We start from the raw sequence: 25550 nt of genomic DNA, 5'->3' as shown, positions 1-25550 counted from the left end.
GCATCATGTTATGGGTATATGCTTGTCACTGTTCCTATGGAAGGAACAAAGCTCAGATAAAAAGTTAGAGGAAACCCTGCCTCAGTCTTCTAAATACCTTATCCCAGTGTTTAGTTTTATTTTTCACCGGGTCAATTAAACAGATTTTAAGACACACCAGAATGGCTTTCCAATAGGTATTGAGGGTTCCTGAATGGTCCAGTCTCAGTCCTGACTTTAAATCTGATTGAAATTCAGAGATAAAAATGTATTACAGATTTCTTGAGTTATGTTTTTGCAGGTGATTAAGATGTTTGGTGAAGTATTTCTCAAGTGAAAAAATTTGCATGAAAACGAGGCACCTCTCATTGAATGACAACAAACATTTAATTGAAGAATCCCTACTGTTGCCCCAATCACTGACAAAGGGGCTTAGACTTACACTACCGAACATTTTGTGTGTGCACAAACCGCTGAAAAAACCCTTTGGAAGACCAAAACGACGACCAAAATGTCGTCATAACTGTTTTTGATGGAAAGCATGCGGACGCCTTAAGGGCTACAGCACATATGTCAGAGTCAAGGCCCGCGGGCCACATCCGGCCCGCGAGAAGGTTTTTTACGGCCCCTGGGATGATCTTGATTTATTATTAGAACCGGCCCGCAGACCGCAGCAAGCCGGCAGCCCGCAGATCTTTTACACGCACCAATACTACATTTCCCACAATGCAACGGTGACGCACCGAGCAGTAGGCTGCTTCATTTCAATATTTATTGGCACAGCAGTTGTCAGCATCACAGTAAAATTAACTTTCAGATACCCATCAAAAATGGCAAAACGGAAGGTGGACACTGAGAACCGGGGTTTCAAACAAGGTGGGAGTCGGAGTATTTGTTCACGGAGGTAGCTGGAAAACCTGTGTGTCTTCTGTGTGGAGAAAGTGTGGCGGTACTGAAAGAGTATAATCTGAGACGACATTATGAAACGAAACACGCGGACAAAAACAAGAATATGGACATGGAACAAAGGCTACAAAAGGCAGAGGAATTAAAACGAGGCCTCAAATCTCGACAGGCTCTGTTCAAAAAAGCCAAATCACAAGGCCAGGCTGCTGTCAAGGCCAGTTTTATTTTGGCAGAAGAGATCGCTAAATCAGCCCGGCCATTTACGGAGGGGATTTCATCAAAAACTGCATGATTAAAGTTTGTGACGAAGTTTGCCCAGAAAAAAGGCAACTCTTTTTAAATGTGAGTCTGAGCAGAAACACCATTGCCGAGAGAGTAGACCAGTTGTCCATCAATCTAAAAGAGCAGCTTGTGAAAAAGGGAAAAGATTTCATTGCATATTCCTTGGCTGTGGATGAGAGCACCGACATTTCTGACATTGCCCAGTTGTCAATTTTCATCCGCGGAGTGGACTCCAGCCTAAGCGTGACAGAGGAGTTTTTGGCTTTACGTCCTATGCATGGCACAACTACGGGGCATGATTTGTATGAAGAGGTGTCAAGATGTGTAAATGAGATGGAGCTGCCTTGGGAAAAACTCGTGGGTTTGACAACCGACGGAGCACCTGCGATGTGTGGACACAGGAGCGGACTGGTGGCGAAGATACGGGAAAAGATGCAAGAGGAAAACGCGACAGGTGAGCTGACAGCTTATCATTGTATCATACACCAGGAAGCGTTGTGCGGTAAAGCCTTGAAAATGGAGCATGTAATGAGCATCATCACGCGCACAGTTAACTTTATCAGAGCCAAAGGTTTGAATCACCGCCAGTTCAAGGCATTTCTGACGGAGTTAGAAACGGAGCATGGTGATTTGCCTTATCACACAGAGGTGCGATGGCTAAGCCAGGGAAAGGTGCTTCAAAGATGTTTCGAGCTTCGTGAGGAGATTTGTCTGTTCTTGGACAGCAAAGGGAAAGACACAACACAACTCCGAGACGAAATGTTTCTGTGTGAAATGGCTTTTCTGTGTGACATTACGAGTCATCTGAATGCAATGAACTTGCAGCTGCAGGGTCGGGATCGTGTCATCTCTGATATGTACAGTACAGTGAAGGCATTTAAAACCAAACTGACTCTGTGGGAGACGCAGATGCGGAAAGAAAATTTGAGCCACTTTCCCAGCTGCCAGACCATGAAAGAGAAGCTCTCTACCAGTGCGTTCCCGAGCGCACAGTTGGCTGATAAAATAGGTATGCTTGCCGCTGACTTTCGACGCCGATTTGCTGACTTTGAAGCACAAAAAGCAGGTTGGAACTGCTCGGTAACCCATTTGCTGTTGACGTGGAAAGCTCACCACCAAACCTCCAAATGGAGTTGATTGACCTCCAATGCAATGATGCACTGAGGGCAAAATATGCGGCAGTGGGTGCTGCGGAGTTCGCCCGTTTCCTCCCGACACAATGCCCCAGCTGCGCATCCAGGCTGCTCAAACGTTGTCTATGTTTGGCAGCACATACCTGTGTGAACAACTGTTTTCTTTGATGAACTTGAACAAAACATCACACAGAAGTCGACTTACTGCTGAACACCTCCACTCAATTCTGAGGATTTCCTCAGCTCAGAGCCTTACCCCGAACATTGATGAACTTGTGGAAAAGATGGGACACCACCAAGTATCACCCTCAACCTCAAACAAGTGAACATTACTGTGCAATCACATATTTAGAGTTTTTACTCAGTTCAAGTTTAAAAGTTAAAGTTTAATATTTGTTTTCACTGCATGTTACTTCTCCTTAAACAAAGTGTTGTTTTTGATTAATAGATTTTTGCACTTTATTTTATTGTATTTCAATCCAATTATATTTTAAAAATATTTCAGTTGAGTGGATGATAGAAAATTGCTATTATTGTTTTTTTCTTTGAAGTAAATTTAGCCCACTTTTGCTAAAATAGAAAATATAGGCTACTGATGGTGCCTTGAATACCGGTTTCTTTCATTTAATGTTCATGTTATGGGGATTTTTATATAAAGGAAATTTGTCTTTTGTGTCTGTTGAAAATTAAAGATTACTGACAGAGCCATAAGAAAATATTGCTTTATTTATCTGATCATATTGGAATATATTTGTTAGGTTTTCAGTAGGTTCAATTAGGTTCACTAGACTATATGCGTCATTTAAAAAATTTTCAATGAACATTCGAACAGTCCGGCCCTCGGCTTGTAGCTAAATTTTTTATTTGGCCCTCCGTCCATTTGACTTTGACACCCCTGGGCTACAGTGTGCCTCCCTGCTGAAGAAGCCTACTGGCCAACAGAAAGGGACTCCACAAAAGGATTATAGTGTTTGATTGTGTGTGTGTGTGTGTGTGTGTGTGTGTGTGTGTGTGTGTGTGTGTGTGTGTGTGTGTGTGTGTGTGTGTGTATCTCTGTATCTCTGCGTGTGTGTGTGTGTGTGTGTGTGTATCTCTGCGTGTGTGTGTGTGTGTGTGTGTGTGTGTGTGTGTGTGTGTGTATATATATATATCTCTCTGTGTGTGTGTGTGTGTGTGAGAGTTTGTTTAATGGATGACTCACGAGTCCCAGCAGTGAGTTCCTGTATGACCACCAGAAAATTGGGGTTCTTTGTTTTCAGAAATTACTGTGTTTGTGTGCATGCATGTGTGTGTGATCTTGTGTCTGGTTTGTGAGTATTTGTGTGACTGAAACACTGAAGAACATTGAAATGGTACCATTGGTCTCTCTGTAAAGTTATGTGCTTCTTCTCATGATAAATCTAGTAGTGATTGCCAACACACACCCACATAAATCCCCCTTCCAATTCACTGAAGGAGCTAATTTATGTGTGCCTATAGGTTAATCCTTTACCTCGTGCAAAATTTGGTCATGGAGAAAATGAAAATTTGGGAATAGTTGGCCAAGGAAACATTTCTGGTTGGTCTCAAGGAATGTAAAAAAGTTAGGAAGGGAGACATTGAAAATCAAATTGAGAGAAGTAGCAGAAAATATGTTGAATGAGCAACTAATAAGCATGGAGCGCCTCACAAGTTTGACGAAATTGTTATAGCTTTCAGTCTAATATGGCTATTTACTTACTTTGTAGATCATCAGAAGCAGATTTTTGTAGGTAGTTAACTGTCCTCTCTCCAAGTTTAGCTGGAATTGAGACCGAAAGGATTAGACAGTGATTGGTTGACGAAATGACATTGGCCTACGTCTCGCCTTGCGCTGCGCTGAATATCAGATCTTAACAACGATTGGATAAGTGTTTAACATTTCCAGTACCACATCCTTATGATATACTGTATATCTTGTCACAAGCGCAACGTGACTGCAAACAGACAAGATGACGAGATGCTCATGTTTCCGCCCTAACAATGGGAGTTGTTATCCCAAAGGCGGGAAGGCAGTCGACCAGCTTAGGTCCATAATAAGACAGTAAAAATGCATTGGGCTTATTTTGGACAGGTTTTGCCTCTTCCTCTTTGCTGGAATGTCAGACTCAAATATGGAACAAATCAACCTTTTTTGTTGTTGTTTGAATTTGTTGATCAAATGTGGGACATGTGTTCACCCTAGGTGAGATGGTGCAGTGTGTGAAGGGAGAGATAGCCAAGGACAGGAAGCAGGAAACTAGAATGAACCCTGTGGGGACTAATCTGGGATTTATTCTTCATGGCCAAGTGTTTGATTCAATTCTCTGTCTTATCGCTGTCTTCCATTAGAGGCAATATACAACACTGAACATCATGGGGGTACAGACTGATAATTCAAGACAAATGCAGTAATAGAATGTGAGTTAGTAATCAGGTGTGTTACTGCTGTTTCTTTTGGGCTCCCCAGGAAGCTGCTGACACTCCTAATCATGGCTCTGATAGGAAATGACACCTCAGCTCGCCCCGATTATGTCCCCCATTACCTCCTGGCGGGCGACCCTTTCGCCTCGAAGCTGTCCAAGGAGGCCGACATCGTGGCTGCTTTCTACATCTGCATCATTGGTAAGTGTCAATAAAGTATAGGAATGTAGACTGCATAGGGACGTAGCCTCATCAATAGACTCACTGATAACCTCATCTTCCTTGAGACATAGCCTAACCAGTCTTCACCTCAAGGAGAGCCATTCTGATTCGATTATGTTTGCAATCAATTGTGATTCATCAAGGTTTTCCATTGTGTACCGATGTAGGATCTTAATTTGATCACCCTGTTGCAGGACACCTTTCCATTTAAACTTGTAGTGTATTTGAGGTTTAAAAAGGCTTTGAAAGTTTTACATTTTCCACTTGATTTTCCATTATGAAACATGTATCAACCGCTACAGAAATGTCCATTCATTGTAATCCACATAATAATTCAAATTTTCCTGCTAAGAGACTGGCACAAATTAAGATCCTACATCCAGTGCTTGACTTGGGCAGGAGCTCTCCAGAGCTGAATACTGCTTAAGCTCCTCTTCCTCCTATAGAATATAGGATAAAATATTCTGGAGCTCCTGCACCTAGATATAAACAGTACCGGCACCCAAAATGAGTACCGGCACCTATTTCAGTCCAAGTCAAGCACTGCCTATGTCTGTAAGACATTGTAGATTCAAAATGTATTTGAAAAGGTTCCTTTCTTTTCTAATGTCGAAGATCCTATATTTAGTAGCTTTTCAGCTTTGCTTCAATTGATAGCAATAATCTGGTTGTAATGATTCCACACACTTTTCCATCTATCATTGCACCTTTTCAAAGACGATAGAAAGTTTAATTTATAAACGTACACCTCTCCTCCTCTATCAATTTTTGTGTGGACCAAAGGGAGATGTTACCTGGACAACATGAAGTGTACTGTAGCTGTTGCCTACGTTACAGAGAAAGTGGATAGAATATACATACATATACTGTATAACCTGCTATTATCAGCTATGTGGCACATTGACATGAAAGGGACTTTAAAAGAACACTCAAGAGGTGGCTGTGTATCAGCAGTCAACAACATGCAGTTAGAAAGAGATGCCCGTCTCCTTATATACAGACAGACTCCACACTGGAAACCACTGTGTGTTTCTCCTCTAAAGGGTACAGTAGTAATTACAGGTTATTTTGTTGGCTAAGTTGTCTAGGTTGCCTGTGAAACAAATGGAAACCCTCTTCTTCGAAGCCAACTAAAACCATTAAAATGAAATGTTGACAGCAATGTATCACACAAATGGTGATGTTAATGGTTAGTCTATTAACAGGTTAAATTAATTAGAATTTCCTATCACATCAAGAAAGGTTTGAATGTTCATGCTAATTAACACAGTTACAGGACATACTGTACACAAACTGATCTATGACAGCCTCCAGACATGTTGACTATGGGCTACTGAGTTGTAAAGGCCACTATTTGGTCTGCCAGACTGCACAGGGCATAGGAGATTCCTGTTAGAGGCTGTTCAGGAGCCAGACTGCACGGGGCATATGAGACTCCTGTTAGAGGCTGTTCAGGAGCCAGACTGCACGGGGCATATGAGACTCCTGTTAGAGGCTGTTCAGAAGCCAGACTGCACGGGGCATATGAGACTCCTGTTAGAGGCTGTTCAGAAGCCAGACTGCACGGGGCATATGAGACTCCTGTTAGAGGCTGTTCAGAAGCCTGACTGCACGGGGCATATGAGCCTCCTGTTAGAGGCTGTTCAGAAGCCAGACTGCACGGGGCATATGAGACTCCTGTTAGAGACTGTTCAGAAGCCAGACTGCACGGGGCATGGGAGACTCCTGTTAGAGGCTGTTCAGAAGCCAGACTGCACGGGGCATATGAGACTCCTGTTAGAGGCTGTTCAGAAGCCAGACTGCACGGGGCATATGAGACTCCTGTTAGAGGCTGTTCAGAAGCCAGACTGCACTGGGCATGGGAGACTCCTGTTAGAGGCTGTTCAGAAGCCAGACTGCACGGGGCATATGAGAATCCTGTTAGAGGCTGTTCAGAAGCCAGACTGCACGGGGCATGGGAGACTCCTGTTAGAGGCTGTTCAGAAGCCAGACTGCACGGGGCATGGGAGACTCCTGTTAGAGGCTGTTCAGAAGCCAGACTGCACGGGGCATGGGAGACTCCTGTTAGAGGCTGTTCAGAAGCCAGACTGCACGGGGCATGGGAGACTCCTGTTAGAGGCTGTTCAGAAGCCAGACTGCACGGGGCATACGAGAATCCTGTTAGAGGCTGTTCAGAAGCTCTCTGTGGATACTGCTCTGGCATCCTGTTTGGTCAACAGCTCTGATGAGCTTTCATTGTGGGATATCATGCTATATGACGGCAGGGGCGGCAGGGTAGCCTAGTGGTTAGAGCGTTGGACTAGTAACCGGAAGGTTGCAAGTTCAAACCCCCTCTGTCGTTCTGCCTCTGAACAGGCAGTTAACCCACTAGGCCGTCATTGAAAATAAGAATTTGTTCTTAACTGACTTGCCTAGTTAAAGAAAGGTAAAAAATGACCATCAATCAATAATGTTCTTCTATCAACCAATGTTAATCAACATACATTATTGTGGTCATTCAAGCACTTAAATGAAACCTTAGGAATTTGAATGTTATTATATAAAATGTATTCGAAGGATGTGCTTAGATCGATTATCAACAGATTGATTTAGGAGAGGAAGGTACTGTAATATGGTGTGATGTTTGCTCAACATCAAAGCTGAATAAATCCTACTTTGAAAATGCATTTAATGTAGCTTTAGCTACTGGATGAAAAAATATGAATTCATCTTTTTACTGTTGGGGTTTTCTGCTGCATCTACCTTATTTCTGCATGCTTTTAAAACAAGGAAGCCAAATGAGGAAACTATGGAGACAACTTCCTCTGTGCTTGTGCATTATCATAACTCATATGCGCGCCACTAGAAATCCCTGCAATAGCATTATTCTGTTAGCTGATACATCCTGTCAAAATACCAGTAGCGGTGCATGGGTAAAATCACTGGGGAAGCCACGCTAGAAAATTATCCATGTACACACATATACATATATAACTTTTATTTAACTAGGCAAGTCAGTTAAGAACAAATTCTTATTTACAATGACGGCCTACCCCAGGTAAACTCTAACCTGGACGACGCTGGTCCACCGCCCTATGGGGCACCCAATGACGGCTGGTTTTGATACAGCCTGGAATCAAACCAGGGTCTGTAGTGACGCCACTAACACTGAGATGTGTCGCAGTGGTCTAAGGCACTACTCGGGAGTTGTTTGCTCTATAACCTGTTAGTTCATAGGTCTTGCGACTGTGACATTTGGCCCTAGGCCGAGACAATAAGAAGACACAGTGGCAGAATAAATTCAACCACACCTTCGTTTCATCACAAAACCGGAGATCAACCTCTGTCTTGTGAAGTCTAGAAAGCATATTGCATGTAACATAACGGTTACATGACCTGCAGCATTGTTAAGCAAATGAATGTTTATGACATTTTCTGACAACTAAACAACTATTGATTTAGAACCACAATGAGTTACCGCAAGTCGCAAAGAGAACAGGAGCTGTCATTTCAACATAATCAAATCACCTATGCTTCATCTAATACTGTGACAACTAAAACATACAAAAAAACAATTTAGTAAGCTAAATATGATGTGGCTGTCCATGGTTCTGATTTATCTGTGTGTGTGTGTTAAATCAAATAATACTGTCACATGCACCTAATACTACAAGTGTAGGTATTACCATGAAATGCTTACTTACAAGCCCTTAATCAACAGTGCAGTTCAAGAATAGTTAAGAAAATATTTACCAAGTAGACTAAAGTAAAAAATAATAATAAAAAGTAACACAATAAGAATAACAATTATGAGGCTATATACAGGGGACACCGGTACAGAGTCAGTGTGCGGGGGTACAGGTTAGTTGAGGTCATTTGTACATGTAAGTAGGGGTGACGTGACAATGCATAGATCATAAACAACGAATAGCAGCAGTGTACAAAAGGGAGGGGAAGGGGCAAATGTAAATTGTCCGGAGGCGATTTTATTAATTGTTCAGCTTGGGGCTAGAAGCTGTTGAGGAGTCTTTTGGTCCTAGACTTGGCGCTTCGGTACCGCTTGCCGTGCTGTAACAGAAAAAAACAGTCTATAACTTTGGTGACTGGAGTCTCTGACAATTTTATGGGCTTTCGTCTGACACTGCCTATTATGAAGCTTGGCCCAGTGCGCACTACACTCTGTAGCGCCTTACAGTCAGATGCCGAGCAGTTGCCATACAAGGCGGTGATGCAACCGGTCAGGATGCTCTCGATGGTGCAGCTGTAGAACCGTTTGAGGATCTGAGAACCCATGCCAAATCTTTTCAGTCTCCTGAGGGGGGAAAGGTTTTGTTGTGCCCTCTTCACGACTGTCTTGGTATGTTTGGACCATGATAGTTGGTTGGTGATGTGGACACCAAGGAACTTGAAACTCTCGACCCGCTTCACTACAGCCCCGTCGATGTTAGTGGGGGCCTGTTCAGCCCGCCTTTTCATGTAGTCCACAATCAGCTCATTTGTCTTGCTCACATTGAGGAAGAGGGAGTACAGGAGGGAACAGGGAGTACAGGAGGGGACTAATTACACACTCCTGTTAAGGATCAGCATGGCAGACATGTTGTGGCCCACTCTTACCACCTGGGGGCGACCCGTCAGGAAGTCCAGGATCCAGTTGCAGAGGGAGGTGTTTAGTCCCAGAGTTCTTAATTCTTAACTTAGTAATGAGCTTCGTGGGCAATATGGTGTTGAACGCTGAGCTATAGTCAATGAACAGCATTCTCACATTGGTGTTCCTTTTGTGCAGGAGAGAAAGGGCAGTGTGGAGTGCGATTGAGATTGCGTCATCTGTGGATCTGTTGGGGCGGTATGCGAATCGGAGGGGGTCTAGGGTGTCCGGGAGGATGCTGTTGATGTGAGCCATGACCAGCCTTTCAAAGCACTTCATGGCTACCGACGTGAGTGCCATGGGACGGTAATCATTTAGGCAGGTTACCTTAGCTTCCTTGGGCACAGGGACTATTGTGGTCTGCTTGAAACATGTAGGTATTACAGACTTGGTCAGGGAGAGGTTGAAAATGTCAGTGAAGACAGTTGATACGTGCATACTTTGAGTACACGTCCTGGTAATCCGTCTGGGCCAGTGGCTTTGTGAATGTTGACCTGTTTAAAGGTTTTGTTCACACGGCTACCGAGAGTGTTATCACACAGTCATCCAGAACAGCTGGTGCTCTCGTGCATGCTTCAGTGTTGCTTGCCTTGAAGCGAGCATAAAAAGCATTTTGCTCGTCTGGTGGGCTCGCGTCACTGGGCAGCTCGCGTCTGGGTTTCCCTTTGTAGTCAGTAATAGTTTTCAAGCCCTGCCACATCTGACGAGCGTCAGAGCCGGTGTAGTAGGATTCAATCTTAATCCTGTATTGACGCTTTGCTTGTTTGATGGTTCGTCTGAGGGCATAGCGGGATTTCTTATAAGCATCCAGATTAGTCTCCCACTCCTTGAAAGCGGCAGCTCTAAAATGTGGTTTGCCTGATTTAAGTTTGACTGCAATTAACGTCCCCGGCCACTAGAAGCGACACGTCTGGGTGAGCATTTTCTTTTTTGCTTATGGCCTTATAGAGTTGGTTCAGAGCGGTCTTGGTGCCAGCTTCATTCTGTGGTAGTAAATAGAAGGCTACGAATAATATAGTTATTTTCGGTCATAAGAGATGGTAGCAGAAACATTGTACACTAAGTTTAAAAAATAGTTACACAAAAAGCAAAAAATATAACAAAATAGCACAATTGGTTGGGAGAATGTAAAACGTCAGCCACGTTCTTCGGCGCCATCTTGTGTGTGTGTGTGTGTGTGTACGTTCGTGCAAGTAGAAAAAACATGTTGACTCACCCTACTTGTAGAGAATTGCGAATGCCATCCTCTGTTTTATGTTGACGAAACAGTCCTTGACCCTGTCATACAGTACACACTTCTATTTTTTGTTGTCCTAGGCCACCTGGCTAAAATGCATGCCCACTAGCCTAACTTCCTTTCATGGGCAACGTTAGCTAGTTAACATTATCCTTCTACATCTAGCTACAAATTGAACTTACATCCTCTTTGTCCAGGGGCACAATGTACTAATTTATGGTTGGAACAGAATCGATGTTGTAATCATTGGCCAGTATGGAGAATTAAGTAAAGTCCAAATCCTTATCTCCATCCATGGCAAATTTACAAAAGGGCCAATTTTAGCTAGCTAGCCCCCGGAATAAAAAAACACAATGAGATGCAGCAATTCAAGTTGTTTCTGTCAATGATGTAATTCTCTTGATGCGATGTGAGAGCAATGAAGCCAAATCCAAACTGGCGTCCCTTGACTTTTTTTTAGCGTGCCAGGACCATTCACAGTTGTGCTCACTCAGTTTAGCTCAACACTAGACCATTATTATTATTTATTTTTATCAAGGGACCCCAAATGCTCGCTGGCTACTCTTGCATTCAATGCAAAAGGGCAGCAACAATGTCCTCTTTATGACCAGACAGCATCAGAGAGATGACCCATTTCAAGAAACTAGGCGTATGTCGCACATCACTACCTCACAGGAGAAGCATTAACATTTATTTGATATCAACATTTTATGTGCCTTAATAACAACCATGTAGCCATCTGTATATACAAATAAGTTGTTAAATTACGAGCCTAGTTTGTTTAGCCACGGAAAAGACAGGAACCTTCCTGCTAATCATGATTAGCTGAGATTATGGATGGGCTGGGTTTGGATTGGTCTGCCATGTAGCACGCTTGTGTCTATAACATGAAAAAGGGGAATGGTGGACAACTGAATGCCTTCAACTGAAATGTGTCTTCCACATTTAACCCAACCCTTCTGAATCAGAGGTGCTTAGTATGTGTAGATAATCCTTGCTACCGCAGCTTTTTTCAAAGATCTAACGTTAGCCAAGGAGAACTGCAAAAGTGTTGCTACTGCTTTCTACATCATTGCTGGCCAGAATTTCAGGCACTATCGACAAAGATCAGTGGGAAAAAGTTGTGATGGGCTACTTTCTGCACACTGTCAGTGTGACTGACACAACAGCCCAAATAAGCTGTAGCTAGTTACAAAACAAACGTAAAAGATACGTTGCCATGAAGCGTTCATCCATCTTTACGGGTAAGGATCTAGCTACATTTTCAGATATATTTTTCTATGTTTTCTCGAAAAGTTGTTTTCATTGCAAGTTAAGTGCATTGTTTGCAGTCTAGCAAACATTAGCTTGCTAAAGTAGCTCAGATTAGGATATAGGCCAAGGACTAGATAACATATTTTTACCTGGAGTTTTTCCTTATAGTAGGTCACTACTTAAACCACTTTTAGTCTTGAATTATTTGGTTATTTACTATACTTCTGTACCTTACTGTGTTTAGCACATGGTCGACACGTGTGAATCTTTAAAGAGATGGGTGGGGCTAAGGCTTAAAAGGGTGTCAATGATGCTGACAAGGTGTAGACAAAGAGCTCTCCAGTAGATGTACCAAAACATTCAAGGAACTTTCAAAGCAGAATGACTCATTGTTCCTCAACTGCAGTGTATGATGTACCATTTTGTAGCTCTGAGTCTCTACTTTTAACAAACACAATTTCAACATTTTCTACACTACCGTTCAAAAGCTTGGGGTCACATAGAAATGTCAATTGAAGTGACATCAAATTGATCAGAAATACAGTGTAGACATTGTAAATGTTGTAAATGACTATTTACAACTTCATTAAATAATACCGGCAAAATATCAACGTCAACAGTGAAGAGGCAAATCCAGATGCTGGCCTTCTAGGCAGAGTTGCAAAGAAAAAGCCCCATCTCAGACTTGCCAATAAAAGAAAAGATTAAGATGGGGAAAAAGAACAGACACTGGCCAGAGGAACTCTGCCTAGAAGGCCAACATCCCGGAGTCGCCTCGTTGCTGTTGCGAGGCGTCTTTCTCAAACTAGACACTAATGTACTTGTCCGCTTGCTCAGTTGTGCACCAGGTCCTCCCACTCCTTTTTCTATTCTGGTTAGAGACCGTTTGCGCTGTTCTGTGAAGGGAGTACGACAGCGTTATACGAGGTCTTCAGTTTCTCGCATGGAATAGCCTTAATTTCTCAGAACAGACTGACAAGTTTCAGAAGGAAGGCCTTAATTCTGGCCACTTGAGCCTGTAATCAAACCCACAAATGCTGATGCTCCAGATACTCAACTAGTCTATAGGACAGCTTTATTGCTTCTTTAAAAATCAGCAACAGTTTTCAGCTGTGCTAACATTTGCAAAAGAGTTCTAATGATCAATTAGCCTTCTAAAATGCTAAACTTGGATTAGCTAACACAACGTGCCATTGGAAGACAGGAGTGTTGGTTGCTGATAATGGGCCTCTGTACGCCTATGAAGATATTCCATTAAAAATCAGTCGTTTCCAGCTACAAGTCATTTACAACAATAATGTCTACGCTGTATTTATGATCAATTTGACATTCTAATAAAATGTGAATCTTTAAAAACAAGGACATTTAAGTGGCCCAAACATTTGAACGGTAGTGTAATGTACATAAGACCAAATCGAGGCGTACAGAGTCAGTGGTGCGCTTTCGCTTACGTCAATGCTTTCTCCGGTGAGATAGTCATCCTCTTGCAAATTGAAGGACATTTACAAATGTCCTTCAATTTGGGGGGGGGGGGCTAGTTTCCCTTGGCATCCATAAAGACACGCCACTGCAATATGGTCTACTCGTATGCCTTGGCCTTGTAGGCTAAAATTGCAGAGAAAACCCCCCCACAACTGATCCAAATGGTTTTCCAATCAGGCAGGCTAGATGCAGTCATTTCAAAATGAATATGTATTGTGAGCGGACGAAGTACTTGGAGGTTGCTCTAAAGTGGAAAGGTGGAATAAACGAGTCAATAAAAGGAGCAATTTCTGAATTGAACAAAGTCCTCTATCGAGGTATATTTTACCATTCTCAAACACAATCAAGGATGATATCCCAAGGAAAACATATATTCACAAGAACAAGGAACACAAGATGAGTATCTTTAAACTACAACATAAATCACAGGTGTGTCACCGCCTTCACGATCTGTCCGTGGAGAGCTCCCTTCGGGTGGTTGTCCAGATCCGTGGTGAACATTCCCTAGAGGTGGTGTGTCCCCTTCTTCTCCTTTCCGACAGGTACATCCTCTCCTTTGTAGAAGCAAATGCTCTTTTCTTTCTCCCCTCCTCGCTATTGTAGGGGAAAGAGAATAGCTCATTAGTACTGTCAGCTGTGCTTAATTGCCTCTGATCACCTGGACTCACATGCCGAGCTGGGCTACTGTCTGTGGGAACAGCCTGCCATCTGGTGTTCCATCCACACTATTCAAAATACCAGGCGTTTTGAGCGATAAGCTATTTCCTGCAGTTGACAGCCTAGACTACAGTTTAGTACTCTTGAAAACAATATTAACATTACATTTGGCTGTTGTAGCTTAGGTAGGATACATTTATTGTCCCTAAAAAACATAATCAATAGGGTAGCTTTTCAAGCTGCATGCCCAGGGACTCATCGCAGCTTTGGCAGTGCACATAATGTAGAGTAGGCAGTCTAGGGTAAAGCAAAGATCTGCCATTTCATCATCTGTTAACTTCCTCTTCTCTTGAAATCCCAGGTAAAGCTTTAGGCTGCGAAAGCTATAGGACATTTAATTTGATCATATTTCTATATTAGGCCTAACAGCCCTGGGGAAAGAAGCAGGCTTAAAACAGGCCTACAGCATAGGCCATATTATCTGTCTGGGAATGTTGAGGAGAGAAATTGCATTGGTGTGATCACTTTTGGCCGATTATGATAACATTGTTGCACTGATGCATTGTAAATATTTGAACAGGACAGACAGAGAGATGAGCACAGTGAAAAAGAAGACCCATAGGAATTGACAACCATTTGAAAAATGGAAATCACTTGCAAACCACATGAGCAAGGAGGCAATGACATGCTGTAAAATATGTGCAGGCTAAACAGGGTTTGTTGTTGAATTGCACCATTTAAATATGAGTTAATATATTATTTTTCATTATGTCTACATGAACATTTAAGTATTATTTGCAGTTGTCACTGTGACAATGACACCCTGAAATACTGAATGGTCTTGTGTTACCACCATATTAATAGGCAGCATGCAATAGGATGCAATGATCAGTTGATTGACAGGTGTAGGACTGTAGAACGATACACTTTCCTCTAGTGTGGACGCTCACCATCGTTTTATAGTTATAGTTTTTTTATCGTTATAGTATAGTTATTGGCTTGGTGGAAGGCCCTTAATGCTGACACAACCATAGAGAAAGATAGATGCCTCGAGTGGCCAATTGGCAGCGCCATTGAGGGCTTCCACCATATTTCCACCATTTTAAATTAGTCATAGTAGTCAACTGTGTAGAGAATCCTTAGGGTTGTAGCCTCAATGGTGCTGTCCATGCTGTCACGGATGCTATAATAGCAAAGATCTAAAGATGAGTCCTCTATCTATCTCTTTGTATCACAACAGAACTACTAGAAGGTTACGTTAGCTAACTTGAATGAAATAAATGTAAAATTACACTTATACACTTATCATTTTTACTCTATAAATGGACTCCTTCAAATAATTTACTCCAGCAAGTTTGCCATCGGCGCGCTGAAGTACGGAAGTAAAGCGGAAGTCGAATCCATTACTTGTGTTATTTGGCTGTGACCGTAGCAACGTTCGTAAATTAGGTCGATTTGTATCCATGACTCAAATTGATTGAATAGATACAGGAATCAATAGATGAATTTATGAATAGATACAGTTATGCAATCTCTGTCTCTTTAATATGCTCAGCGTCATATTAAACATCACTTGCAGTCAGTAGGGAAACAGGGTTTTCTTTTCCTGGATGTCAGATTACTTACTGGCTGCACACCTGTCACAAATCTTTTCTTGTCATTTTTTGTTTCTCTTGCCACAACAACTGCCTTGTGTGTGTTCACAGAAATGTTCATACCGACTCATTTTTTGTTTATACTTTGCTGAGCCATTTGCAAACTCTACAATGCCCTGTATAACTGCTGCCCTGACCTAATGAACCGACGGACGGTGAAGATGCTTCATGCCGGGGTCTCATGCTTTTCAGTGAGAACGGCATTTGGGGCTTATCCCTCTGAGCTCCCGAGTCCCATGAATCCCATGTCTCTCTCCCACTCCCTCCCTCCATCTCTCACTCCCTAACACCCATAAGTCCTACACCTGTCTACTCCATTACTTGCTCCGAGGGACTGTACCATCCCCATCCCTGGTCTGCACTCTCTTTACAGCTGTGTTGGTTGACTTTGACTATGCTAATGATGCTAGCTAATAAGCCCAGTTGTACAAGAACATACTATGAACACCTCAGTCTCTCCCGCTAGAAACAGTACTACCACTAGCAATGCCATAAATTACCCCAAACGATTGACTGATTTTAATGTGTGTTAGGCATCTCTATGGAATAGGAGATCATAAGAAAATAGGACTAATCCTCTTACTGTGTATTTGTTCTGAATGGCGCATCTTTTGGATATTTGGATACTGTGGAGTCTGCCTATTCAACGACCACACTCTATAGGTTAACAAAGGCATTTAGGATTAACTTGATCGATTCGCGTATGTATCTTTGGTGTGGTTTTCAGCATATAAACTCAACAACAAAAGAAACGTCCTCTCACTGTCAACTGCGTTTATTTTCAGCAAACTTAACATGTAAATATTTGCATACTGTCACGTTTTGTCCATCGTTCGTATGTGTTTTCCTTGTTTTAGTGTTGGTCAGGACGTGAGCTGGGTGGACATTCTATGTTGTGTGTCTGGTTTGTCTATTTCTATGTTTGGCCTGATATGGTTCTCAATCAGAGGCAGGTGTTAGTCATTGTCTCTGATTGGGAACCATATTTAGGTAGCCTGTTTTGTGGGTGATTGTTCCTGTCTCTGTGTTTGCACCAGATAGGACTGTTTAGGTTTTCACTTTTCTTGTTTTGTATAGTCTGTTCATGTATAGTCGTCTTTATTAAAAACATGAATAACCACCACGCTGCATTTTGGTCTGCCTCTCTTTCACCAGAAGAAAACCCTTACAGAATCACCCACCACAAACGGACCAAGCAGCGTGTCAACAGGCAGGAGCCACAGGAGAAGCAACAAAGGCAGCAACAGCGGCGCAATGAGGATTGGACATGGGACGATATATTGGATGGCAAGGGATGCTACACATGGGAGGAGATCCTGGCGGGAAGGGATCACCTTCCATGGGAACAGGTGGAGGCAGCGAGGAGAGCAGAGGCAGCCGGAGAGAGGAGCCGGCGATATGAGGGAACACGGTTGGCAAGGAAGCCCGAGAGTCAGCCCCAAAAATGTATTGGGGGGGGTGGCTCACAGGGAGTAGGGCTACTCCAGGTAGGAGACCTGCGCAAACTCCCTGTGCTTACCGGGGTGCTAGAGAGACCGGGCAGGCACCGTGTTATGCAGTGGTGCAGACAGTGCATAGCCCGGTGCGGTATATTCCAGCTCCTCGTATCGGCCGGGCTAGAGTGGGCATCGAGCCAGGTAAGGTTGGGCAGGCTCGGTGCTCAAGAGCTCCAGTGCGCCTGCACGGTCCGGTCTATCCAGTACCACCTCCACACCCCAGCCCTCCGGTAGCAGCTCCCCGCACCAGGCTTCCTGTGCGTGTCCTCGGTCAAGTACCACCAGTACCAGCACCACGCATCAGGCCTACAGTGCGCCTCGCCTCTCCAGCGCTGTCAGAGCCTTTCTCCTCTCCTGCGCTGTTGGAGTCTCCTGCCTGTTCAGCGCAGCCAGAGCTGCCAGCCTGCATGGATCAGCCAGAGCTGCCAGTCTGCATGAAGCAGCTAGAGCTGTCAGTCTGCACGAAGCAGCCAGAGCTGTCAGTCTGCATGAAGCAGCCAGAGCAGTCAGTCTGCAAGGAGCTGCCAGTCTGCACGGAGCTGTCAGTCTGCAAGGAGCTGTCAGTCTGCATGGAGAAGCCAGAGCTGTCAGTCTGCAAGGAGCAGCCAGTCTGCAAGGATCTGCCAGTCTGCAAGGAGCTGCCAGTCTGCAAGGAGCTGTCAGTCTGCACGGAGCCGCCAGAGCTGTCAGCCTACATGGAGCAGCCAGAGCCGCCAGTCAGCGTGGAGCAGCCAGAGCCGCCAGTCAGCATGGAGCAGCCTGATATTTCAGTCTGCCAGGATCCGCCAGTCAGCCAGACTCTTCCAGATCTGCCAGTCAACCAGACTCTTCCAGATCCGCCAGTCAACCAGACTCTTCCAGATCTGCCAGTCTGCCAGGCTCTTCCAGATCCGCCAGTCAGCCAGGATCCGCCAGAACTGCCAGATCTGCCAGTCGGCCAGGATCTGCCAGTCAGCCAGGATCCGCCAGTCTGCCAGGATCCGCCAGTCTGCCAGGATCCGCCAGTCTGCCAGGATCCGCCATTCAGCCAGGATCCGCCAGTGTGCCAGGATCCACCAGTCTGCCAGGATCCACCAGTCAGCCAGGATCTGCCAGTCTGCCAGGATCCGCCAGACAGCCAGGATCCGCCAGAACTGCCAGTCGGCCAGGATCTGCCAGTCAGCCAGGATCCGCCAGTCAGCCAGGATCCGCCAGTCGGCCAGGATCCGCCAGTCGGCCAGGATCCGCCAGAACTGCCAGTCGGCCAGGATCTGTCAGTCGGCCAGGATCTGCCAGTCGGCCAGGATCTGCCAGTCAGCCAGGATCTGCCAGTCAGCCAGGATCAGTTAGATCCGCCATTCAGCCAGGATCCGCCAGTCTGCCAGGATCCACCAGTCAGCCAGGATCCGCCAGAAGTGCCAATCTGCCAGGATCTGCCAGATCCGCTAGTCAGCCAGGATCCGCCAGTCAGCCAGAATCTGCCAGTCAGCCAGGATCTGCTGGAACAACCAGCCAGCCAGGATCTGGTAGATCCATCAATCTGCCTGAGCTTCCTCTCACTCCTGAGCTTCCTCTCACTCCTGAGCTTCCTCTCACTCCTGAGCTTCCTCTCACTCCCGAGCTTCCCCTCGGTCCCGAGCTTCCCCTCAGTCCCGAGCTTCCCCTCAGTCCTGAGCTACCTCAGTCCAGTGGGGCCCGTTGTTAGGTTTCCTAGGCCAAGGTTAGCGGCGAGGGTCGCCACTCAAGGGACACTAAGGAGGTGGACAAAGACAATTATGGAGTGGGGTCCACGTCCAGCGCCAGAGCCACCACCGTGGACAGATGCCCACCCAGACCCTCCCCTATAGGTTTAGGTTGTGTGATCGGAGTCCGCACCTTGGGGGGGTCTGTCACGTTCTGTCCATCGTTCGTATGTGTTTTCCTTGTTTTAGTGTTGGTCAGGACGTGAGCTGGGTGGGCATTCTATGTTGTGTGTCTGGTTTGTCTATTTCTATGTTTGGCCTGATATGGTTCTCAATCAGAGGCAGGTGTTAGTCATTGTCTCTGATTGGGAACCATATTTAGGTAGCCTGTTTTGTGTAGGGTTTTGTGGGTGATTGTTCCTGTCTCTGTGTTTGCACCAGATAGGACTGTTTAGGTTTTCACTTTTCTTGTTTTGTATAGTCTGTTCATGTATAGTCGTCTTTATTGAAAACATGAATAACCACCACTCTGCATTTTGGTCCGCCTCTCTTTCACCAGAAGAAAACCCTTACACATATGAACATAACAAGATTCAACAACTGAGACATAAACTGAACAAGGTCCACAGACATGTGACTAACAGAAATGTAATAATGTGTCCCTGAACAAAGGGGGGGAGGGTCAAAATCAAAAGTAGAAGTCAGTATCTGGTGTGGCCACCAGCTGTATTAAGTACTGGAGTGCATCTCCTCCTCATGGGCTGCACCAGATTTGCCAGTTCTTGCTGTGAGATGTTACCCCACTCTTCCACCAAGGCACCTGCAAGTTACCGGACATTTCTGGGGGGAATGGTCCTTGGCCTCACCCTCCGGTCCAACAGGTCCCAGACGTGCTCAATGGGATTGAGATCCGGGCTCATCGCTGGCTATGGCAGAATACTGACATTCCTGTCTTGCAGGAAATCATGCACAGAACAAGCAGTATGGCTGGTGGAATTGTCATGTTGGAGGGATGAGCCTGCAGGAAGGGTAACACATGAGGGAGAAGGATGTCTTCCCTGTAACGCACAGCATTGAGATTGCCTGCAGTGACAACAAGCTCAGTCCGATGATGTGACACACCGCCCCGGACCCTCTACCTCCAAATTGATCCCGCACCAGAGTACAGGCATCGGTGTAACGCTCATTCCTTCGACGATAAACGCAAATTTGACCATCACCCCGGGTGAGACAAAACCTTGACTCGTCAGTGAAGAGCACTTTTTGCCAGTTCTGTCTGGTCCAGCGACAGTGCGTTTGTGCCCATATAGGCGACGTTGTTGCCGGTGATGTCTGGTGAGGACAGGCCTACAATCCCTCAATCCAGCCTCTCTCAGCCTATTGCGGACAGTCTGGGAACTGATGGAGGGATTGTGCGTTCCTGGTGTAACTCAGGCAGTTGTTGTTGCCATTCTATACCTGTCCCGCAGGTGTGATGTTCGGATGTACCGATCCTGTGCAGGTGTTGTTACACGTGGTCTGCCACTGCGAGGACGATCAGCTGTCCGTCCTGTCTCCCTGTAGCTCTGTCTTAGGCATCTCACAGTACGGACATTGCAATTTATTGCCCTGGCTACATCTGCAGTCCTCATGCCTCCTTGCAGCAGCATGCCTAAGGCACGTTCACACAGATGAACAGGGACCCTGGGCATCTTTCTTTTGGTGTTTTTCAAAGTCAGTAGAAAGGCTTCTTTAGTATCCTACGTTTTCATAACTGTGACCTCAATTGCCTACCTTCTGTAAGCTGTTAGTGTTCCACAGCTGCATGTTCATTGATTGTTTATGGTTCATTGAACAAGCATGGGAAACAGTGTTTAAACCCTTTACAATGAAGATCTGTGAAGTTATTTGGATTTTTACGAATTATCTTTGAAAGACAGGGTCCTGAAAAAGAGACGTTTCTTTTTTGCTGAGTTTATAAACAATGCTTTCATGGGTTCGGTTTAGCTGGAATCTGTTGTTTTCACAACTTCAAACTCTGCTTTAATTCCCCCATTGAGATCCCAAATGTGTGTTTCTGTTGATATGGTAATACTCCATGTTGGTTTATTTTACTGTAAGACTATACAAACACAGTCCATAGGAACATGACAAACACCTGAATCAATAAGAATGTATTACTAAGGTAGGATGATAGGCCCAGTGCTCACCATGGCATGGATGTAAGGTAGGATGGTAGGCCCCCTGCTCACAATGGCATGGATGTAAGGTAGGATGGTAGGCCCCCTGCTCACCATGGCATGGATGTAAGGTAGAATGGTAGGCCCCCTGCTCACCATGGCATGGATGTAAGGTAGAATGGTAGGCCCCCTGCTCACCATGGCATGGATGTAGTAGAATGGTCCTTCTGCTCACCATGGCATGGATTGGTAGATGGCAGGCGCTCACCATGGCATGGATGTAAGGGGATGGTAGGGTCACCATGGCATGGATGTAAGGTAGAATGGACCTCACCATGGCATGGATGTAAGGTAGAATGGTATGCTCACCATGGCATGGATTTAAGGTAGAATGGTAGGCCCCTGCTCACCATGGCATGGATGTAAGATAGAATGGTAGGCCCCCTGCTCACCATGGCATGGATGTAAGGTAGAATGGTAGGCCCCCTGCTCACCATGGCTTGAATGTATGGTACGATGGTAGGCCCCCTGCTCACCATGGCATGGATGTAAGGTAGAATGGTAGGACCCCTGCTCACTATGGCATGGATGTAAGGTAGAATGGTAGGCCCCCTGCTCACCATGGCATGGATGTAAGGTAGGATGGTAGGCCCCCTGCTCACCATGGCATGGATGTAAGGATGGTAGGCCCCCTGCTCACCATGGCATGGATGTAAGGTAGAATGGTAGGCCCCCTGCTCACCATGGCATGGATGTAAGGTAGAATGGTAGGCCCCCTGCTCACCATGGCATGGATGTAAGGTAGAATGGTAGGCCCCCTGCTCACCATGGCATGGATGTAAGGTAGAATGGTAGGCCCCCTGCTCACCATGGCATGGATGTAAGGTAGGAATGGTAGGCCCCCTGCTCACCATGGCATGGATGTAAGGTAGGATGGTAGGCCCCCTGCTCACCATGGCATGGATGTAAGGTAGAATGGTAGGCCCCCTGCTCACCATGGCATGGATGTATGGTAGGATGGTAGGCCCCCTGCTCACCATGGCATGTATGTATGGTAGGATGGTAGGCCCCCTAAGGTCTCTGACCCGAAATTGGCACACAATAAACAACGGGCAGAGGTAACTTCCACATTGAGGCCCCTTGCTAACCTCCACAGATGTGTGTACTTAGGTGTACTGAGCAGAGTCTGGAAGGTGGTGATGGGAAAAGAGACAGAGGCAGGCAGCAGTGAACAGGGACATCCAATTCACGCTAAAGTTTCTAACAGAGAGACAGGAGATGCTTTGACATTAAAGTGATGAGTTGCTGTGTACAAGGACATTCAGGATATAAATTACATACAACTTCAGGTCTGCTTGGCATTTCTTGGTGACCTCACAGTCCCACCAAACAGGTTCAGGTCATTCAGACCATTCCTTTGTTTGCTTAAGGTTCTCCAAGTGGTATTGTGTGAAGTTGTATTGGTTCTTCATTGAATTTTTATTTTATTTTTTACATTTAACCTTTATTTAACTGGGCAAGTCAGTTAAGAACGAATTCTTATTTACAATGACGGCGTACCAAAAGGCAAGAGGTCTTATAGGATAAAACACGACAAGAGAGACAATACAACACTGCATAAAGAGAGACCTAAGACAACAACATGGCAAGGCAGCAACACATGACAACATATCATGGAAGCAACACAACATGACAACAACATAGTAGCAACATAACATGACAACAACATAGTAGCAACACAACATGACAACAACATAGTAGCAACATAACATGGTAGCAGCACAAAACATGGTACAAACATTATTGGGTACATACAACAGCACAAAAGGCAAGAAGGTAGAGACAACAATACATCACGCAAAGTAGCCACACCTGTCAGTAATAGTATCCATGATTGAGTCTTTGAATGAAGAGATTGAGATAAAACTGTCCAGTTTGAGTGTTTGTTGTAGCTCGTTTCAGTCACTAACTGCAGCAAACTGAAGAGGAACGTCCCAGGGATGTGTGTGCTTTGGGGACCTTGAACAGAATGTGACTAGCAGAACGGGTGTTGTATGTGGAGTATGAGGGCTGCAGTAGATATCTCAGATAGGGGGGAGTGAGGCCTAAGCGTGTTTTTATAAATAAGCGTCAACCAGTGGGTCTTGCGACGGGTATACAGAGATGACCAGTTTACAGAGGAGTATAGAGTTCAGTGATGTGACCTCTCAGGAGCATTGGTGGCAAATCTGATGGCCGAATGGTAAAGAACACATAGCCGCTCGAGAGCACTCTTACCTGCCGATCTATAAATTATGTCTCCATAATCTATCATGTAGAGGTCGACCGATTATGATTTTACACCGCCGATACCGATACCGATTATTGGAGGACCAAAAAAAAACAGCTCCCGATTAATTGGCCGATTTGTTTTATTTATTTTTATTAATGACAATTACAACAATACTGAATGAACACTTATTTTAACTTAATATAATACATCAATAAAAATCTATTTAGCCTCAAATAAATAATGAAACATGTTCAATTTGGTTTAAATAATGAAAAAACAAAGTGTTGGAGAAGAAAGTAAAAGTGCAATATGTGCCATGTAAAAAAGCTAACGTTTAAGTTCCTTGCTCAGAACATGAGAACATATGAAAGATGGTGGTTCCTTTTAACATGAGACTTCAATATAGGTTTAAGGTTGTAGTTAATATAGTATTTATAGGACAATTTCTCACTATACGATTTGTATTTCATATACATTTGACTATTGGATGTTCTTATTGGCACTTTAGTATTGCCAGTGTAACAGTATAGCTTCCGTCCCTCCTCGCTCCTACCTGGGCTCGAACCAGGAACACATCGACAACAGCCACCCTCGAAGCAGCGTTACCCATGCAGAGCAAGGTGAACAACAACTCCAAGTCTCAGAGCGAGTGACGTTTGAAACGCTATTAGCGCGCACCCCGCTAACTAGCTAGCCATTTCACATCGGTTACACCAGCCTAATCTCGGGAGTTGATAAGCTTTAAGTCATAAACAGTGCAATGCTTGAAGCACAGCGAAGAGCTGCTGGCAAATGCACAAAAGTGCTGTTTGAATGAATGCTTACGAGCCTGCTGCTGCCTACCATCGCTCAGTCAGACTGCTCTATCAAATATCAAATCATAGACTTAATTATAACATAATAACACACAGCAATACGAGCCTTTGGTCATTAATATGGTCGATTCCAGAAACTATCATTTCGAAAACAAAATGTTTATTATTAAGTGAGAGGGCCAGGAGGTATGCGGTCAACAATGCTTGACTCAGGGAGGAGGACGCCCCTGCCATGCATAGTCCCATGGGATGTTGGCTATCAACAACAAGGCAACTCCTATGACTAATTGGGAATGGGACGCAAGCGTAGGATTGATCACCCTGTTGCTGGCCGCCTTTGGGGAGGGTGTATAGTGTGAAAGGCCGAAACACCCTAGGAACCAAAGGTACACTACTGACGATGCGCTCCTCAAATTTCACCACGCTCACTGTTCATTAACTCTTGGAAGTGCTTGCACAAAGGATAGTAACATCTCATCCTGTGTTCTTGGAATCTGAATATCTGGACTTGTCCAGTGACTGCTGAGAAAGATCAGCTGACAACAGGGGAAAGTCCTTGTGGCGGCACGGAGAGACGGCTGACAGGAGGGAATAGACCCCACTGGGACAGTCATGGGGTAGCTTCCCATTTCTGTAGTTTCATGCTTCGCAGTATGTTGGAAACACCCGCTTTAGCTACAGAAAGTCAACATACGAGAATACCCCTAGAGTCTGCGAGAGCGGGGGCGGAAGATGACCATCGGCTGACAACATGGTAACGACTGGACTGGAAACGACTATGAGTAATGAGAGCACAGCACAAGAGAACACCACAGCAACTGTCACAAGTTCTGCTGCAACAGTGGGCCACAAACAGATGCAGGTATGTGTCTGTGGTTGGAGGAAAGTTACATCACACCATGGGTTGAGGATCCACCAGGGGAAGAAGGGGTGTTTGGGTAAAGAGAGACAGAGAACTCGCATTGATTACTTTCTGCGAAAGCGATCAAATCAGTCGAATGAAGCATTAGCAACTGGACGCAAACCATAGTTTGCAGTGCATCAGTACCACTGTCATGGAGGACGTAAACTCAAGCATCGAAGTAGCAACTGAGGTGGAACCAACAACAGGAGTGGAACTCACCCAGCCTCCCAGACCTGCAGTCGAGAGGAGACTACCAGGGCACAGACTGTATGTGAAGTGGCCTGGCGCCAGTGACAAGAAGTTGTGGGAAACAGTGAATACCTTACCTTGACCCTCGAGAAACTTCGAGGCACAGTGGAGAAGAAGTTGGAGAGGATGGGGGACATCATCT

At 44.9% G+C, this 25550-nt stretch overlaps 1 protein-coding gene across 1 annotated transcript in view; it reads left to right on the top strand.

Annotated features, from left to right (window-relative positions):
* LOC118387201 (opsin-5-like) overlaps positions 1 to 25550 on the top strand; it is a 57470-nt gene that overhangs the window by 9094 nt on the left and 22826 nt on the right. Inside the window, exon 2 of the mRNA XM_052523764.1 lies at positions 4768 to 4922. Coding sequence (XP_052379724.1) covers positions 4790 to 4922 — 133 coding nt within the window. The 5' untranslated portion in view covers positions 4768 to 4789. The remainder of the gene's footprint in view (positions 1 to 4767; positions 4923 to 25550) is intronic.

Source organism: Oncorhynchus keta, chromosome 8, assembly GCF_023373465.1.
Source record: "Oncorhynchus keta strain PuntledgeMale-10-30-2019 chromosome 8, Oket_V2, whole genome shotgun sequence".
In the NCBI taxonomy this organism is placed as follows: Eukaryota; Metazoa; Chordata; class Actinopteri; order Salmoniformes; family Salmonidae; genus Oncorhynchus; species Oncorhynchus keta.
Note: the sequence above shows the minus strand (reverse complement) of the source record. Positions and strands in the feature narration are given on the sequence as shown.